The 19,948-nt window shown below is 43.9% G+C and overlaps 1 protein-coding gene across 1 annotated transcript in view; it reads left to right on the top strand.

Moving 5' to 3' along the window:
• The first annotated feature begins 11,467 nt into the window (after positions 1-11,467).
• Positions 11,468-19,948, top strand: part of Bbof1 (basal body orientation factor 1) — a 40,034-nt gene continuing 31,553 nt past the window's right edge. Inside the window, exons 1-2 of the mRNA XM_042692837.1 lie at positions 11,468-11,523; positions 16,240-16,465. Coding sequence (XP_042548771.1) covers positions 11,468-11,523; positions 16,240-16,465 — 282 coding nt within the window. The remainder of the gene's footprint in view (positions 11,524-16,239; positions 16,466-19,948) is intronic.

Raw genomic sequence — 19,948 nt, 5'->3', positions numbered from 1 at the left:
ATGATGGAGATGGACCAGGCTCTTTCTTTCAAGGGCTCAGCCAAAATCTTATCACACTCTCCAGAGTGAATTCACAGATCAAGACAAGTCCCTCCAACCCTTGGGTCAAATACTGCAATTTCCAGTTGAGCAGCTGGGCTTCAGTGGCTCACGCCTGTAATCCTAGCTACTCAGAAGGCTAAGATCTGAGGATCATGGTTCAAAGACAGCCCGTGAGACTCGAGGAAACTGAAAGTGGTGCTGTGGCTCAAGTGGTAGAGCACTAGCCTTGAGCTGATAAGCTGAAGGACAGCGCCCAAGCCCAGAGTTCAAGCCCCACAACCAACAAAACAAACAAACAACAACAAACCTGCAATTTCCAAGAATGGAATTAGAATTAGAATTGATGCACTGGCAGTTACATTATTATTTAGTTCTTTTACACAGATTACATCTTTCTGTATTTTACTCCATTTAAAACATCTTCAGATAAATGTTCCAAAAGCCGATTTTGTATAATGAAACCATTCGGGTATTATACTAACATGAGTCAGGCAGTGCATGCCTTCATTCTCTATTGTTTAGTCTTGACTAAGCTGCAATTATCACTTCAGGGAGAAAAGGGCTGCTATTGCTGCCTATTGCTTCACAAGTTACAATCTTTCCCTAGCCATTAAGAATCACAGTTCTAGCTGGGCACATGGTGGTTCACACCTGTTATCCTAATTACCCAGAAGGCTGAGATCTGAGTAGGTGGTTCCAAGCTAGTCCAGGCAGGAAAGTCCATGAAACACTCATCTCCAATTAAACACCAGAAAACCAGAAGTGGTGTTGTGGCTCCAAGTGGTAAAGTGTTTGCTTTGAGCACAAAAGCTCAAGGCCAACACTCAGGTCTCAATTCAAGATGAGAGAGAAAGAGAGAGAGAGAGAGAGAGAGAGAGAGAGAAGGAGAGGGAGAGGGAGAGGGAGAGGGAGAGGGAGAGGCTGATATCTGAGGATAGTTGTTCAAAGCTAGGAAAGTGTGTTAGGCTTTTATCTCCAATAAACTACCAACAAAAGCCAGCAGGAAGCCGGGCGCTGGTGGCTCACGCCTGTAATCCTAGCTACTCAGGAGGCTGAGATCTGAGGATCATGGTTCAAAGCCAGCCCGGGCAGGAGAGACCGTGAGACTCCTATCTCCAATAAACCACCAGAAAACCGGAAGTGGCACTGTAGCTCAAGTGGTAGAGTGCTCGCCTTGAGCTGAAGAGCTGAGGGACAGCGCCCAGGCCCAGAGTTCAAGCCCCATGACCGACAAAAAAAAAAAAAAAAAGCCAGCAGGAGAGCTGTGGCTTCAGGAGTAGAGAACAAACTTTGAGCATAAAATCTCAGGGAAGGCTTGGAATGTGGCTTAGTGGGTAGAATACTTGCCTAGCATGCATAAAACCCTGGGATTGATTCCTCAGTACCACATAAACAGAAAAAACTGGAAGTGGTGCTGTGGCTCAAGTGGCAGAGTCCCAGCTTTGAGCAAAAGAAGCTCAGGCACAGTGTCCAGGCCCAGAGTTCAAGCCTGAGGGTTGTTGACTATACCAGGAGTTCCCTTAGAATCCAAGGATAGGATGAGTGTTATCTACCTCTAACCATGCAATCTTGACATTTCTACTTAGTTTTTCTTTCAAAAACACTTAAACTGCTCTGTGTCAGTGTTCATGTATGTAATCCTAGCTACTCAGGAGGCTAAGATGAGATGATCTTGATTCAAAGCCAGCACAAGAAGAAAAGTCCACCAGTCTTTGTTCCACTTAACCGGTAAAAAGCCAGTATGGAGATATGGCTCTAGTAGTAGAGTGCCAGCTGTGAACAAGCAAGCCAAGAAATAGTGCAAAGTCCTGAGTTCAAGTCGTGGTATGGGTATATACAAAGAAGTTTAAAACCATTTAAATTATGTGATTCCCAAGATAATAACTCAAAGCAAGAGACACTTCACATTGGAGGGTTACTTCTAAATGTCCCCATTCTTCTGTTTCTACACACACATAGAGAGGGGTTAAATAGATTCTCTTACTAACATTCTGCTTCTTTAGTATCAGAATAACTTTCCTAAGATGCACATCAAAATCTTCATTATCTTTGAATTTGCTCTCTCATGCCATCTATATTCCACCATTTTATCAAGGACTGATGATTCTTCTTTTGCAAGATCTTTCCCATCTCTTCTTCCTTTTTTTTTTCTCTCTTGTAGTCTCCCTGAAGATGTGTAAATTCTAGTTTTCATTGAAACTTGAACTGTTACAGTCCCAAACCAGTCAGGGCCATCTCTATTCTCAGAACCATATAACACAATCTTCTACAATACTGTTTTCATCATTTTCCCACTGGCAGGGACTCATTCTTCTTCGACCATTAATTACCAAGCATAATACTGCCTGGCATATAATAATATACTTATTCAACCAATGCTTGTTGAATAACCACATAAACAATGTTACCACTTCAAAACATTAACTTCCACCTGTCCACAACAGAAGTTATAAACTCAAATAGCTACAGGTGCCAGGCAGGAAATGAGTAAAACTGTGTGCCAAACAACAGGAAGTAGTGGGGACTGCAGTGAAATGGAGAACAAGTCTTGTCTAAAGGAGCAATTTTTTTTACTATTTTCACCAATTGCTTCCATAGTGGACTGGAGGCCACATATTATACAAAATTTGCTGGGCTTATTTATTTATATATTCTGGTGCTAATGGGATTTGAACTCAAAATTACTAGGCAAGTGCTCTACTGCTGATCTGCAACTCTGACCCAATTTGCTGATTTTTAAATGATGACAAATTAATTCCACTTAAAACACCAAAACAACTCCCTAAAAATTCACCATGCAAACCAAACCAACAAAAATTTTGGAGGGGTCAGTTGTGGGGCTTGAACTCTGGGCCTGGGCACTGTCCCTGAGCTCTTCAGCTCAAGGCAAGCACTCTACCACTTAAGCCACAGCACCACTTCTGGTTTTCTGTTGGCTAATTGGAGATAGGAGTCTCGGGGACTTTCCAGCCTGCTGTCTGGCTTTGAACTGTGATCCTCAGATTTCAGCCTCCTGAGTAGCTAGGATTATAGGTGTGAGTCACTGGCACCCTGTTAAACCAAATAAATTTATGGGCCAAATTTAGCCCTTAAAGTTGGTGACTCTTGTGTGCAGGATAATATGACAAACTTCCTGGCATTGCATATCCTTTACTTTGGGTTCCCAGTCTTCCTTTCCAGACAGTTTTGTTTGCAACTCCCATTCAAGAATCCACTGTTCTGGTCCAGTGTTTCTCAAACTTCAGCATGCATCAGAACAACCTGGGTAGCCAGGAATGGTGGTCTATATCTCTAATCCTGGCATTTAGGAAGCAGAGGCAAAAAAAAAAAAAAAAAAAAAAGCCAAACGAGGTCAGATAAAGTTACATAGCAAACCTGGAGTATACTTAAAGATCCTGTCTCAAGTACATGAGGCTGGATGCCAGTGGCTCATACCTATACAGAATCCTAGCAATTTAAGAGGAAGAAATCAGAAGGATCACAGTTTGAAGCAAACTCAGGCAAAAAGTTCACAAGATCCCATCTCAACCAATAGCTGGGCACAATGACACACACACCTGTCACTCTAGCAATGCAAGAGGCTGAGACTGGCAGGATGATGACTTCAGGCCAGCTCAGAAGGAGGGGGATAATTGTTGAAATCCCCCTCTCCCCCATCTCAATAGAAAAAGCTGGGCATAGTACAATGTGTCAATCATCCCAGCTACTATGGGAGCATAAATAGGATGACTGCTATCCAGGCCAGCCTAGGCTAAAATCAAGACCTGATACTATACCAAAAATAGAGGGCAGGGGGCTGGGAAGGTGGCTCAGTGGTAGAGTGCTTGCTTTGCATGCATGAGGCCCTGGGTTCGATTCCTCAGCACCACATAAGCAAAAAGAAAAAAGCCAAAAGTGGCACTGTGGCTCAAGTGGTAGAGTGCTAGCCTTGAGCTGAAGAGCTGAGTAGGATAGTGCCCATGCCCAGAGTTCAGGACCCACGACTAGACCCCCCCCCCCCAAAAAAAAAAATAGGGCTGGGAAGGTGGCTCAGTGGTAGGGTGCTTGCCTTGCATGCATGAGGCCCTGGTTTCGATTCCTCAGCACCACATAAGCAAAAAGAAAAAAGCCGGAAGTGGCGCTGTGGCTCAAGTGGTAGAGCACTAACCTTGAGCTGAAGAGCTGAGGGACAGCGCCCAGGCCCAGAGTTCAGGCCCCACGACTGGACCAAAAAAAAAAAAAAAATAGAGGGTATTGTTGGCTCATTCATGTAATCCTTGTTACTCAGGAGGCTGAGATCTGAGGAACATGGTCTAAAGTCATCCTGGGTAGGAAAATTTGTGAAACTCATCTCCATTTAACCACCTGAAAACCAGAAGTGAAGCTGTTGCTCAAAGTGGTAGAGTGCCTTGAGCAGAAAAGCTTAAGGGCAGGGCTCAGGCCCCAAGTTCAAGCTCTGTGACCAAAGAAAAACCCCCAAAACAAAAAACAAAACCAAGAGCAAAAAAGGCTGTTAAGTGTGGCTCAAGGGTATCTTTTAGCAAACACAAAGCCTTGAACTTAATCTAAAGGTTTCACGCCATATGCTTTACCATTGAGCTATATCCCAGCTCTTGGAGGAGTTATAAAAGATAACAGTGGGCCTCACTGCCAGTATTTCTGATTCAGTAAGTCTTGGGTAGTACCTGTGAAATTGTCTCATATTGATTTCCTTTCTCTCTCATTCTGAATTTTGCATTTCACTGTTCATTGCTCTCACAGATAAGCTTTCCTTCATCCTTTTCAGTACACTTCCTTCTAGCATTCCTTGACTATAACAATCTTTTTTTGGTTGGTTCTGGGACTTGATCTCTGGGCCTGGGCACCATCCCTCAGCTCTTCAGCTCAAGGCTAGGGCTCTACCCCTGGAGCCATAGCACCACTTCCTGTTTTCTGGTGGTTTATTGGAGATAAGAGTGTCACGGACTCTCCTGCCTGGGCTGGCTTTGAACTATGATCCTCAAATCTCAGCCTTTTGAATAGCTAGGATGACAGGTGTGAGCCACTGGCACTGGCTGACTATAACAATCTTAAATGACTCTTCATTCTTGTTGTACTTAGGGCTATGTGATATCATCTTATTATTCACTACTTAGTACTATTGTTAAATTTTTGTGTATAGGAGCTTGTGTACAGAGATTGTGTGTTCTAAAAGATCAAGGTTCAAGTCAGAGCCTCACATACTTGACTGCAAACAACTTGAGAGTTGGGGTCTTCTCTTCTATCTCCCCTCTATCCATATCATTCAAAGTAACATACATCCTATACGTAGTTGGCATTCACTATTTCTTTTTTAAATTAATGGTGCAAAGAGGTTTCTTTCATTTCATTTTTCTTTCTTTTTTGGTGCTAATTTTGGGGACTGAACTTAGGGCCTGGGTGCTTTCCCTGAGCTTTTTCACTCAAGGCTGGTACTCTACTACTTGAGCCACAGCTTCACTTCTGGCTTTTTTTTTTTTTTTGCAAAAACATTCAACTTTTTTTTTTTTTTTTGCCAGTTGTGGGGCCTGAACTCTGGGCGCTGTCCCTCAGCTCTTCAGCTCAAGGCTAGCGCTCTACCACTGGAGCCACAGTGCCACTTCCAGCTTTTTCTGCTATGTGGTGCTGAGGAATGGAACCCAGGGCCTCATGCATGCAAGGCAAGCACTTTACCACTGAGCCACCTTCCCAGCCCAACATTCAACTTTTTAATGATTATGAAGCAATGAAGGCTGGCTTGCTCTGTTACACACAAGGGTCATCAATGCTGAGATTACTGTGATGTCCATCTGCTGTCTGGAATTTTAGTTTAAAAACAAATTTAAGGGAACTTGGCTACTGCTGATCTCTTAGTCAGGAAACATAGTGGGGACAACATGTGCGGGTGCCTTAAATCGCCAGCAGAGATTTCATTGTGATATTCACCTATGTTCACAGAACGTGCTTAGAATGAATGTATGTAAATCTGTATTACTCTTTCTTGATTCCCCTCATTTTTTTTGTTTTTGTTTTTGTTTTTTTTGTCGGTCGTGGGGCTTGAACTCTGGGCCTGGGCGCTGTCCCTCAGCTCTTCAGCTCAAGGCGAGTGCTCTATCACTTGAGCTACAGCGCCACTTCCGGTTTTCTGGTGGTTTATTGGAGATAGGAGTCTCACGGTCTCTCCTGCCCGAGCTGGCTTTGAACCGCGATCCTCAGATCTCAGCCTCCTGAGTAGCTAGGATTACAGGCGTGAGCCACCAGCGCCCGGCTTTGATTCCCCTCATTACTAAATACCTCTTAATAAATAAATATTAGACAAATATGTAACCTGAAAGTATGAATAAATGGGCCTGAAATTTGGGTAATTTTTCTTACAGACTTGTAGTCTAGACTAATGTCTCCATTGGGAGAAATAGAATAAAAATGTGGTATTTTACAAACAGAATGCCAATAATTAATAATTATCTGTGGCAATGCATCTTACATATAAATAAAACAGTGAATGTTAATAATCTAAAATTGATAAATCCACTATGACTCCTTATTTGCTCCTGTAGGGATGAACCAGTCATAATGTAATAAAATAACATTTATTTAATAGAACTTGATATTTATAGCATCCACTATAATACTATAAAAGTAATTCCAGGGGCTGGGATGGTGACTCAGTGGTGGAGTGCTTGCCTTGCATGCATGAGGCCCTGGGTTCAATTCCTTAGAACCACATAGGCAGAAAAAGCCGGAAGTGGTGCTATGGTTCAAGTGGTAGAGTGCTAGCCTTGAGCTGAAGTACTGAGACACAGCACCCAGGCCCAGAATTCAGGCCCCACAACCGATCAACAAAAAAAAAAAGTAATTCCCAAGACATTAAAAAACATTGATCAGTCCCTTCATACAGAGTTTATAACATATTTACTCAGGAGTCTAAAGCCTTTGTGAAAGAAAAATTAAATCTAGTCTTGTCCACTTACAGAGTATCATCTGCTATCAAGTGATTTCAAGGATAAATTTCTCGTGTGTGTGTGTGTGTGTGTGTGTGTGTGTGTGTGTGTGTGTGTGTGTGTGAAACTTGAACTCAGAGCCTGGGTGTTGTCCCTTAGCATTTTTGCTCACACCTCCACTTACAGCTTCTTGTTATTTAACTAGCGATAAGATTCTCATGAATATTCCTGCCCAGGATGACTCTGAACTACTTCAGATTTCAGCTTCTTAAGTAGCTAGGATTATTAAAGGTAAAGCACCAGCACTTGGATTTCAGGAGAAATTTAATCTTCAAAATAAGTGACAGGGCTGGGAATGTAGCTTAGTGGTAGAGTGCTTGCCTAGCATTCATAAAGCCCTGGGTCCCATTCCTCAGTACCACATAAACAGAAAACACCAGAAGTGGCGCTGTGGCTCAACAGGTAGAGTGGCAAGCCTTGAGCAGAAAGAGCTGATGGACAGTGCCTAGGCCCTAGAGTTCAAGTCCCGGGACTGGCAAAAACAAAATAACAACAACAACAAAAAAGTAAGCCACAGCACCACTTCCTCCATGAGACTCTTATCTCCAAAACTGGAAGTGGTGCTGTGGCTCCAGTGGTAGAGCGCAAGCCTTGAGCTGAAGAGCTGAGGGACAGTGCCCAGGCCCAGAAACCAAGCTCCAGGACTGATTTAAAAAAAAAAAAAAAAAAGGGCTGGGAAGGTGGCTCAGTGGTAGAGTGCTTGCCTTGCATGCATGAGGCCCTGGGTTCTATTCCTCAGCACCACATAAGCAGAAAGAAAAAAAAAAGCCAGAAGTGGTGCTGTGGCTCAAGTGGTAGAGCGCTAGCCTTGAGCTGAAGAGCTGAGGGACAGCGCCCAGGCCCAGCGTTCAGGCCCCACAACCGGACCCCCCTCCCCCAAAAAAAACAATTTCAGAGGAAAAATTTTACAAATCCTATCATTTTTGGTACAGGATGATCCTAAATTCTGCATGTGGTTTGTCAAACAACTTCAAACAATGCTAAAAAATTACAATCACTTGACAAAAGATAGGAAAGTTCAAAAACAAAACACCACCATCTAGGAATATTCTAGCTTTAAGCTAGTAGAGATGTTCAGATACTTTTTCTACATACCAGAACCATGATGGTCTTGCCTTCATGAAGATTCAGCCAAGATACTCCACATTTCTATGTTGGCCAGGAACTATGAAAACTGGGGGGGAAAAGAATTACAAATTCAAATCAACAAAACATTAAGTGGTTTATTCCAAGTTGTAAAAGCATTAGTATTTAAGCAGTGAACCAAAGCAAATTTATAAAGCAAAATAATACCTGAAACTTCCCAGTAAAGCAACCTACCAAAAATACAGAAGAAAATGTTGCCAAATAAATTGCTAAATAGCAACTTCCTATTCTACTATCTGTACCATCAGTTGTTTCTTACTAACCGATGACTGAATAATAGCATCCAGTTCTTAGATAAAGAATGGTAGCAATTCAGAAGACTAAAGGTTCTAGAACCACTTCCACTGGAATAAAAAAGAATCTCAGCATTTGTCTCAGCCATACTCATATCACAACAGTCTTATCTACAAAATCAAATTTAGGCTTACTTAAAGTACTTTAAGGTATTAAGCATTAAAAATAAGATTAAGATGTAAGTCTTACTGGTGCTGGTGGCTCACACCTGTAATTGTAGCTATTCAGGAGGCTGAGATTTGAGGATCTTGGTTCAAAGCCAGCTCAGGCAGGAAAGTCAGGAGACTCTTATCTCCAATGAAGGAACAGAAAAGCCAGAAGTGGCTCTGTGGCTCAAATGTCAGAATGCTAGCCTTAAGCAAAAGAAGCTCAAGGACAAAGCCAGGGCCCTGTGTTCAAGCCCAAGAATTGGCAGAAAGAAAAGAAAGAAAGAAAAGAAAGAAAGAAAGAAAGGAAGGAAGGAAGGAAAGGAGGGAGAGAGAGAAAGAAAGAGAAAGAAAGGAAGGAAGGAAGGAAGGAAAGATAGAAGGAAGGAAGGAAGGGAGGGAGGGAGGGAAAGAGCAAGCAAAGGGGAACTAATCTTATTATCTAGTACCAGTGGCTCACACCTTGATACTCAGGAGGCTGAGATCTAACTATCTAAGTTCAAAGACAGCCTGGGCAGGAAAAATTATGACACTCTTATTTCTAATTTACAACAAAAAGCTGAAAGTGGAGCTGTGGCTCAAATTGTAGAGCAGTAGCCTTGAGAGAAAAAAGCTAAGAGGCAGTGGCTAGACCTGGAGTTCAAAAAAACTAACACAAAAAAAAGTAACCTCGTGCCTGGCACCAATGGCTCATGCCTATCATTCTAGCTGCTCAGGAAGCTGAGATCTGAAAATAACAATTCAGAGCCAGTCCAAGATGCCAAATCTGAGTGAGACATAGCTCCAATAAACAGCAAAAAGCTGGAACAGAGACATGACTCAAGTAGTGGAGTAACAACAGCCAGTGAGCAGAAAAAGGCAAGCCAGAGCTGGGAATGTGGATGCTTGCCTCCCATGCATGAAGCCCTGGGTTCAATTCCTCAGTACCCCATAAACAGAAAAAGCTGGAAGTGTTGTGGCTCAAGTGGTAGAGTGCTAGCCTTGAGCAAAAGAAGCTCAGGGACAGTTCCCAGGCCAAGTTCAAGCCCCAGGACTGGCAAAAAAGAAAAAAGAAAAAGACAAGCCATAGGCCTGGAGTGCAAGTTTGAAGACCAGTGCACACATCCATACACATACTAAGAGAAGCACTGTTAGCCAAAATTTTATGTTGATAAATGAATCTGTAAGCCTATGTTCAAATGATAAGTTTGGGCTTTCATACTACAAAGAAACCCATTTTCCTAAATTTCAAATATACAGAATGTGACAAGAGATGCCTTACTCTTTTCTCCAAGTTATCAACCTGGCAGAACTTGAGAACTGTTCGACGGCTTACCAGAGGTAACCCTTTCAGTGTTTGGCAGTTCTACTGAAAGACCCACATGAGTGCAATGCAGGGGATGTGGCATTACAAAAAGCGGGGAAATGTAGCATATAGTCAGAATAAACCACAATTACGATAAGGTTGTCAGTACTCCTTATTAGCAAATTAGTAGGGCTCCTCTAATCACAAATTTCCCTGAAAGTCGGAGGGTGGGGTTGTAGATCAAAGGCTTTGCAAAAAATCTCCCTGGAGAAATGGAGAACAATAACTGTGTGTGTGTGTGTGTGTGTGTGTAAGTCTAGAACTCAGGGCCTGGGAGCTGTCCTTGAGCTTTTTCTCTCAAGGCTAGCACTCATCACTTGAGACATACCTCACACTTCACGTTTCCTAGTAATTAATTACAGAAAAACAGTCTGAAGGACTTTTCCTGCCCAGGCTGGCTTTGAACCGCAATCCTACGAGCTCAGCCTCCTGAGCAGCTAGGATTGATAGCAAGCATGAGCCCGGCTATATAACATTTAAAAGAAATTTTAAATGTCATTCGACTTGGCAGCCAGCAAATGAGTCACTGAATGAAACAGGATCAGAGTTCCTCCCTTCAAAAGGAGACTAGAGTGCACTCCTTTTGCAGAGGAGTGCTCAGGATGTGGAGGGGTGGAGAAGGCAAGTGCTTCAAACTTGGATGCAACTTGCAGAAACACGGACTGAGGCCCCAGGCGGTATTAGCCAATCCGGGGACTCCGGAGGCCTGGGCCGGGCAGGTGGCTAGGATCTTTCCCGACAGGGGGCCAAGGTCCCTGCTCCCGGGCCCTGCTCCGGGCGGGGAGCCCCGGCGTCCGGACGCCCGAGAGCTTGCTTTGCTCGGCAGAGGCTGACAGCCCGGCCCCTGGCCACGGCCCTAGAAAAGCCCGCGCGTGGCCTGGGACGTCCCCCCGGGGCGCCACCTTTACAAAAACCGGCAAGTGAAAAGTCCGGAAAGGGTGAAGGAAAGCAGGAGTCCGGCGGCGCGCGTGCCGCCGGGGAGAAGCGCAGCGAGGCAGCCGCGATCGCCGCGCCGGCACCCGGCAAGCGACACTCACAGCGCTGCCGGCGGCTCGGGCGGCCGCGGCAGACCCGCGGGAACCGATCCTCCTGAGGAGAGAGCACCGCGACCGCCACGCCGCCCGGCCCTCAGGACGTCGCCCGGGATCCAGTTCCCACCCCGCTGGGCCGTCGGCACTCCCGGCCCCGACCCCGGGCTGACGCGGTTCCCGCCGCTCGTGCACGCACACTCACCGCGCGCGCGCTGCCCCGGCGCGGCCACCCGCCCGCCGCCCTTCGGAGTGATCTCCGCCCCACCACCCGCGCGGCGGCGGCGGCGGCGGCGGCGGCGGCGGCGGCGGCGGCAGCGGTGGCGGGGCAGGGGGGGGTGAGGGGGGTGGGCCACGTCATGGCGCATGCGCAGTCCGCGCGCCCGCAACGGCAGTAGGACGTTACCCCCCAAGCCCTCGGCGTGCGTGTTTCCTTAGAGACCCAGACAGCTTGGGCGCTAGCGGCCCGGCCACTCCTCAGAAGTCAAGATGTCGCCGAAGAAAACGGACAAGAAGAAAGGCAAAGACAAAGACAAAGATAAGAAGTAAGGAACAGCCGCCCAGGGGTCCCTTGTTCCTGGACCTCCCTCGGGATTTCGTGAAGACTGAAGCCCACAAGATCTCGTTAGCTCTCCAAGCCTGTTATTTTTAAAAAACCGACTTTTAGGAGCATACAACAGTGTGTTAGGGACGTTGGATCACGCATTTCCCTACGTGGGTCCCTACGTGGGTCAGCCTCGCCGGCCCGACCCTCCCCCGCCTTTCCAAAACAGGGTTTCAGCAGACAAACAGCTTCTATCCTATCCGCCTTCACCTTTGCCTGCCTGCCTTGATCTCGCCTTCACCTTCTGCCTGCCTTGATCTCGCCTTCACCTTTGCCTGCCTTGATCTCGCCTTCACCTTCTGCCTGCCTTGATCTCGCCTTCACCTTTGCCTGCCTTGATCTCGCCTTCACCTTTGCCTGCCTTGATCTCGCCTTCACCTTCTGCCTGCCTTGATCTCGCTCTCACGGGTCCCCCCCCCCTCCCCGCCCCCAGCCTGCTTTGCTTTCTTTTCAGCCTTTGTTTGTTTTTAGTGTATGTTAATTGCATCAAGGATTTTAACCACGGTATTTCAGACATGCATATACTATATTTTAATCAGAATAACCCTCTCTATTGCTTTCTCGTTACTGGAGTTTTCCAAGTCCTCTCCCATCACACACCTGCTATCCTTCCCCCTCCTCCCAACCCCCAGACACCGGGGACTCTGACCCTTTGGCTCCTCACAGCCTGGTGCTCTACTACCTGAGCCCCATCATACCCTGTCTTCAAGATTTTTCTTTCTTTCTTTTTTTTTTTGCCGGTTCTAGGGCTTGAACTCAGGCCTGGGCACTGTCCCTAAGCCTTTTGCTCAAGCCTTTTGCACTCTACCACTTGAGCCACAGCGCCACTTCTGGCTTTTTCTGTGGTACTGAGGAATGGAGCCCAGGGCTTTATACATGCTAGATAAACACCCTACCACGAAGCCACCTTCCCGGGCACTCTTCAAACTTTTTTTGGTCAGTGGTGGAGTTTGAACTGTGGGTCTAGACGCTGTCCCTCAGCTCTTCAGCTCAAGGCAAGTGCTCTACCACTTGAGCCACAGTGCCACTTCTGGTTTTCTGAGTGGTTTATTGGAGATAAGAGTCTCATGGACTTTCCTGTCCAGTGTGGCTTTGAACCACGATCCTCAGATCTCAAACCTCTTTACAGGCGTGATCCACTGGTGCCTGGCCTCTTCAAAATTTTAACGACTGCTTGTTCCTTCCTTTTGTGATTCTAGCTCCAAAAGCTTACTACTGTGTGGCTAAGATGATCTGGAAATTCTAGAAGATGCTCTAGTCTCCATGGTTCAAGTTGTTCCTTGGACCTTTTCCATACTCTTTGTTGTTTGTTTGTTTGAAGGGGAAACCTAAAAGATTTAATGAAATTGAGTAATGGTTAAGATTTCCCATAACTAGGGCTGGGAAGGTAGCTCAGTGGTAGAGTGCTTGCCTTGCATGCCTGAGGCCCTGGGTTCGATTCCTCAGTACCACATAAGCAAAAAGAAAAAAAGCCGAAGTGGCACTGTGGTTCAAGTGATAGAGCGCTAGCCTTGAGCTGAATAGCTGAGGGACAGCACCCAGGCCAAGAGTTCAGGCCCCACCACCGGAACCAAAAAAAAAAAAAAGATTTCCCATAACTGACCAGAGCTTTGGACTATGCTGTTAGTGATCTAGCACTCACCTCATCGGTGCTAGCAGCTGTTGCTATTGTGCAAGTAGGTCTGTTGGGTGATCCTGGTTGTGTTGCCTAATTCAACAAGAACATGGGGTCCCAAAGGAATCATTTAAAATTGTATTTATAAAGTAATTTGTTTGGAGCCAAGAGTGGTGGTGGTTCATACCTATAATCCCAGCACTTTCAGGCTAAGACAGAAAGAGAACTGACTTTGGGACTGGATGGCAATAGTAAATTGTAGGCCAGTCTAGACTGCAGATGAGACTCTGTCTTAAGAGGAAAAACAAGTTAACATCTTTGAGCTAGAGGTATAGCTCAGTGACTGTTATAGTTAATTACCTAGCATGTGCATGGCCCTGAGCTCAATCCTCAAGTAAGTAACTAGTTTAAGAGAGAATGTCAAGTTTAATACAGAAGGTTTGGGAAACATGGAGAATGCAAAAGAAGAAATCAAAATTCATCTATCATCACATTACTCATAGATAACCACAACTGTCATTTTGTGATGGTCTTATTTTCTTTATAAAATGATAGGCAAATTGTTTGTAGCTTTTTTTTCTTCTTGTGGTTTTTCCTTTCTTTTTGTTTTTCAGATCTTGCAACTAACCCAGAGATAAAACCCAGTGAGTCACAACCCAGCCCTCTTCCTTCTTTCATGTTAATAATATTCCACAGGATTGGTATAGGGGGGTTCTAGGGCTTGAACTCAGGGCCTCATGCTCTTATTCACTCAAGGCTAGTGCTCTACCACTTGAAAGACAGATCACTTCCAGCTTTTGGTTAGATATAAGAGTTAGACTTTCCTGTACAGGTTGGCTGCAAACATTGTCCCTCAGATTTCAGCCTTTTGAGTAGCTAGGATTATAGGTGTGAGCTACTGGGGTTGGCTAATACAGTAGTTTTTTTGAAAATTGCCAAAGGCTTTCTGAAATTCACATATCTGAAATTCACATCATGTGTTTTCTACTTTTGGCTATGAACATATGTGAACCATGAGGAGCAATAACAGTTCTTAGATGTTCCATGGTCATTGTATGAGAAAAACCTACTTAGTTCCACCTAGAGTTAATGGTCTTCCTGGTAAAGATGTATAATTCATTATATCAAGTACTCTGATAGCTTCAAGGAGCAATTGGATGATTGAAGCCAGTGTATTACTAGCATCTAAATCATGTCAAACAGCTTTAACAGGCTTAACATTAGGGAGGACAGGGCTAGCCTTAATTTGATGAGAACAAAAGGTAGTGGTGGAAAGGGACTAAGAATCAGTTGAGTATATATGCAGGGTAAAGTGCAAGTATAGAAAGATCATCTCTGGGCTGGGAATGTGGCTTAGTGGTAGAGTGCTTGCTTCACATGCATGAAAACCTGGGTTCTACTCCTCAGTACTACATACATAGAAAAAGCCAGAAGTGATGCTGTGGCTCAAGTGGTAGAGTGCTAGACTTGAGCAAAAGAAGCTCAAGGACAGTGTCCAGGCCCTGAATTCAAGCTCTAGGACTGGCAAAAAAAATCTACACATGTATAACTATTTACAGGGTTGGAGGCTTGGCTCATTTGGTACAGCACCAGCCAGTGAGCAAAGGGTCAGGTCTGAAGTTCAGGCTTTGAACCTAGGGTCACATACTTGCTTGGATGGTGCTCTGCCACTTGAGCCATGCCTCTAACTCTACTTTTTGTCGGTCCTGGGGCTTGAACTCTGTGCTTGGACACTGTCCCTCAGCTCTTCAGCTCAAGGCTAGCACTCTACCACTTGAGCCACAGTGCCACTTCTGGTTTTTCTCGTGGTTTATTGGAGATAAGAGTCTCACGGACTTTACTGCCTGGGCTGACTTTGAACCATGATCCTCAGATCTCAGCCTCCTTAGTAGGTAAAATTACAGGTGTAAGCCACTGTCACCCGGCTCCACATCTCCTTTTTTGCCCATTGTTTTGGAGATGAAGTCTAGAGGACTTTTCTGCCTTGGTTGGCTTTGAACTGACATCCTATACATCCGAGTCTCCTAAGCTAGGATTACAGGTGTGAGCCACCAGCACCAGCTCAACTGTAACTTTTTAATGTATTAACTATGTACCTACTACCTATCATGTAATGGATAATAAATATTTTGAAAGATAAGTTCTTTTTATCAGTTTAATCTTTGAATCATTTACTTATTTCTTACTTTTTTTGAAGATGCTGTATCATTAAGCTACAGCCCCAGCCGTAGTTTTCAGAAAAATTCTCAAACATCCTTAAAGACTGGCACACCATGGAACCAGTTACAAAAGTATTTCATATAATTGCCCAAGTGACATATTCTTTTGTCCAAGGCTTAGCCAAACAAAACAATAACAAAAACAAAAAACTAGGGTATGTGTGGAATAGATGGGGAGATAGTAGATACAGAAGGAATATGTTTTCATTGAGAAGTATATTGAATTAGGGAATGGGTTTGTGATGGAGAGAACAAGATTGACAACTGAATGGGATAGTTTCAATACAGGAGAACCTAGAAAATGAAAAGCTGTGAAAACTTTATGAAATGAATTTAACTTGTATCTTTCCTCTTGATTTTCCAGTTTTTTAGTTTTTTTGTTTTTGGGTCTGGTCCTGGGGCCTGAACTCTGGGCCTGGGCGCTGTCCCTCAGCTCTTCAGCTCAAGGCTAGTGCTCTACCACTTGAGCCACAGCACCACTTCCAGCTTTTTTCTTTTTGCTTATGTGGTGCTGGGGAATCGAACCCAGGGCCTCAGGCATGCAAGGCAAGCACTCTACCACTGAGTCACCTTCCCAGCCCCTAGTTTTTTTTGTTTTTTGTTTTTTTTTTTTTTTACTCCAGAGCTTTCCTCTTCCAGGAAGAGATACTTAAATATTTAACTCTATTTTGTGAGTACAAATAAATTTATATTGATCCATTAACAGAACAGTATTTGCTTGTATTTGCCAGGATGTGTCAAGCAAGACAAAAGAGAGAGCCATAATTAATATAAACAGAGTAGAGAAACAGGTATATACTGTCAATTGCCTCCTCCCATGCAGGAAGGTAAAACCTGAGGAACCTGTGATCGAACAAGCCAAAGCCAATGCAGCCCTTTGGGAGGCCAGATTGGAAGTCACAGAACTCTCTAGGATTGAGTATCGTGATACTTCCCGAAGACTGGCAAAATGTAATGAGGAGTTAAAGAAACAGCAGTATAAGATGGAGAAAGACACAATGTCTGTATTAAGCTTCATGAAGAAGCAGGATCAGGAGAAAGATAATATGGTAGGTAGGTAGAAAACCTCATGAGTCTCATTAACTACCTCTGTTACATTTTTCAAGAATTTTAATTCATTAAAGTCTCATCTCCTTGAAACAAGATATTTTAGAATTTCATTGGTATTTTCATAGTTTCAAGTTTCAGCTCTTACACTATGTTTCTTATCTGAAGCAATTAGGAAGAATAAAAGAATGGTATGATCTATGTATTAATCCATGTGTGTGATCTATGTGTTTGTTTTTTGTCAGTCATGGGGCCTGGGCGCTGTCCCTCAGCTCTTCAGCTCAAGGTGAGAACTCTACCACTTGAGCCACAGCACCACTTCTGGTTTTCTGGTAGTTTATTGGAGAAAAGAGTCTCACGAACTTTCATACCCAGGCTGGCTTTGAACCAAGATCCTCAGATCTCAGCCTCCTGAGTAGCTAGGATTACAGGCATGAGCCACCAGTGCCCTACTCTCTATGTGTTTTTGATAGTGGTATTTAGGGTTTGTTTTTTTTTTTGCTTTTTGTTGGTCGTGGGGCTTGAACTCTGGGCTTGGGCACTGTCCCTGCGCTCTTCAGCTCAAGGCAAGCACTCTACCACTTGAACCACAGAGCCACTTCTGGTTTATTTAGTGGTTTATTGGAGATAAGAGTTTCACAGACTTTCCTGCTTGGGCTGGCTTTGAACTGCAATGCTCAGATCTCAGCCTCCTGAGTAGCTAAGATTATAAACATGAGCCACCGGCGCCCGGCTTGGTATTTAGTTTTAATGACATAAAGCAATTCATTCATAATCCATGATCACATTATGAACTTAGCAAGTAAAATCTTGGACTTTATGCATATTAAATTGTCAAGAGTAAAGCTATCATTTTTATATCTGGATGTAAAAAGAAATGTACACCTGTTGCCCCAGCACTCAGGTGATGAAGGCAGGAGGATCAAGAGTTTGAGGCCAGCCAAGCATTAGTGACTAGCCCAGGCTACTTGAGTGACTCAACCTGGACACAGCAGGACATAGTGGAACATGACTGTCATTCTAAGCTATGTATGAGGCCAGAGCTGTGAAGAAAAGACCATTAGCTTCTATCTCAGTGGAAGGAAGGTGGATAAGGTGGTGAACGATTTCATTGAAGCAAAAACACAATACCTAAAATAGGTAGATTGTGATCCAGGCCACACTTTGGCACGAAGCAAGACCCTATCTCAAAAAATAACTAGCAAAAAACAGGGCTGGAGGCATGAATCAACAGGTGATCATTTGCCTAGCAAGCATTAGGCCTTGAGTTCAAACACGGTATTAGAAAAAAAACAAAGGCAGCTGGGCACCAGTGGCTCATGTCTGTAATCCTAGCTACTCAGGAGGCTGAGATCTGAGGATCACAGTTCAAAGCCAGCCCGAGCAGGAAAGTCCATGAAACTCTTATCGCCAATAAACCACCAGAAAACCGAAAGTGGTGCTGTGGCTCAAGTGGTAGAGCCCTAGCCTTGAGCTGAAGAGCTGAGGGACAGTGCCCAAGCCCAGAGTTCAAGGCCTACAACTGACCAAAAAAAAAAAAAAAGAAAAGAAAAGAAAAAAAAAAAAGGCAAACAAACTCTACATAGTTCAGATCCAAGATACAGTTTCCAAAAGAGAAAAGTAGAATTTGAAGTATCACTGCAAATTGTTCTCTTTTCCTTCTGCTTTTATAAGCTGCTTGGAGAGCCCAGGTAACTTCCACTATGTTGAAGATACATGCCTCCTTGCACCATGCTTTAAAATTATATATGTCATATAAATATATGTATATTCATAAGCAAGAAATATGTAGCCTTTTTTTAAATCTACATAGAAAGCATATAGATTTTTAGCTTTTTTTTTTTGACCCTGGGACTTGAACTTAGGACCTGGACACTGTCCTTGAGCTTCTTTTGCTCAAGGCTAGCACTCTCACTACAGCCACAGTGCTACTTCTGGCTTTTTCTGTTTATGTGGGACTGGGGAATTGAACCCAGGACTTCATGCATGCTAGGCAAGCACTCTACCAGTAAGCTACATTCCTAGTCCTTTAGCATTTTTTTTTTGCTGGTCCTGGGGCTTGAACTCAGGTCCTAGGAACTGTCCCTGAGCTTCTTTTGCTCAAAGTTAACACTCTACCACTTGAGCCACAGTGCCACTTCCACCTTTTTCTGTTTATGTGGTACTAAGGAATTGAACCCAAGGCTTAATGCATGCTAGGAGAATACTCTACTATGTTCCAGACCCCTCTGGCAAATTTTTTGACGTAGGGGTTTGTATCCTCCAGATGATTTTCAATTTCTTAGCCTTCAGAATTGCTGAGACTACATGCATCTTCATACTGGTTCATCATTGTTTTGTGGTACTGAAGTTTGGATTCAGAGCCTAACATTTGCTAGGCAAGTACTTTCCTACTTAAGTTACACCTCCAGACCTTTCATCTACTAGTACTTAACCCAATATTGTTTTTTGTGATAGTCACAAAAATAATTCATTTTATTTCTCTGTTTTCGTGTGTGTGCGCCAATACTAAGTCTTGAACTACAGATCTTGAACTATGCTCTTGCTTAGCTTTTTTACCCAAGGCTGGTGTTCCAGCACTTGAATAACACCTCCACTTCTAGCTTTTTTGCTGGTTGATTAGGGATGAGTCTCTTGAATTTGTATGCCGTCTGACTTTGAACCTCAATCCTCAGATCTCAGCCTCCTGAGTAGCTAGAATTACAGGCATGAGCCACCAGCTTCTTCCTTCCTTCCCTCTCTCCTCTACCTCCCTCTCCCTCCCTTTCTCCTTCTCTTCCTCCCTCCTCCCTCCCTTGCCTAGCATGCATGAAGCCCTGGGTTCCATTCCTCAGTATCACATAAACAGAAAAAGCTGGAAGTGGTGCTTTGACTCAAGCGGTACAGTGCTAGCCTTGAGACAAAGAAGCTCAGGGACAGTGCCCAAGCCTTGAGTTCAAGCCCCAGGACTGGCAGAAAAAAAAAAAAAAGACTCTGAGTACTACCAAAAGAATCCCCCTCAAAAACTGGGTACTAGTGCTTCATGCTATTAGCCTAGCTACTCAGGAAACCAAGATCTGAGATTTGTAATTCAGAGCTTTCCCGAACAGACAAAATACAAGATTCTTCTATCTAGTTAACCAGCAAAAAGCCAGAAATTAAGGTGTGGCTCAAGTGTTAGAGTAACATCTTTGAAAGAAACTCTTGAATCTTGAATTAAAGGCATATACATGAAAAACTTAGAAGTTACATTCTAGAGATTTTACAATGCAAATGTGAAGTATACACTTAAAATGGTAAATTAATATTTTACCACATCTATAAACTAAATTGATTACAGAATTAAATTATTCTGATGAAATCTGGATTCTTAAAATCTTAAAATAGCAGATTAAGACTGTTGGGAGATGTCCCTTCCTCCTGCTTGTTTTAGCTATGTAAAAATACTGAAACATATACAGAAAATTAGGACAGTTATTTATTTACCTTCCTGACTCTGATTTTCA

The sequence above is a fragment of the Dipodomys spectabilis genome, unplaced genomic scaffold (assembly GCF_019054845.1).
Source record: "Dipodomys spectabilis isolate Male_0828 unplaced genomic scaffold, ASM1905484v1 ptg000157l, whole genome shotgun sequence".
NCBI classification, from domain to species: Eukaryota; Metazoa; Chordata; class Mammalia; order Rodentia; family Heteromyidae; genus Dipodomys; species Dipodomys spectabilis.
Note: the sequence above shows the minus strand (reverse complement) of the source record. Positions and strands in the feature narration are given on the sequence as shown.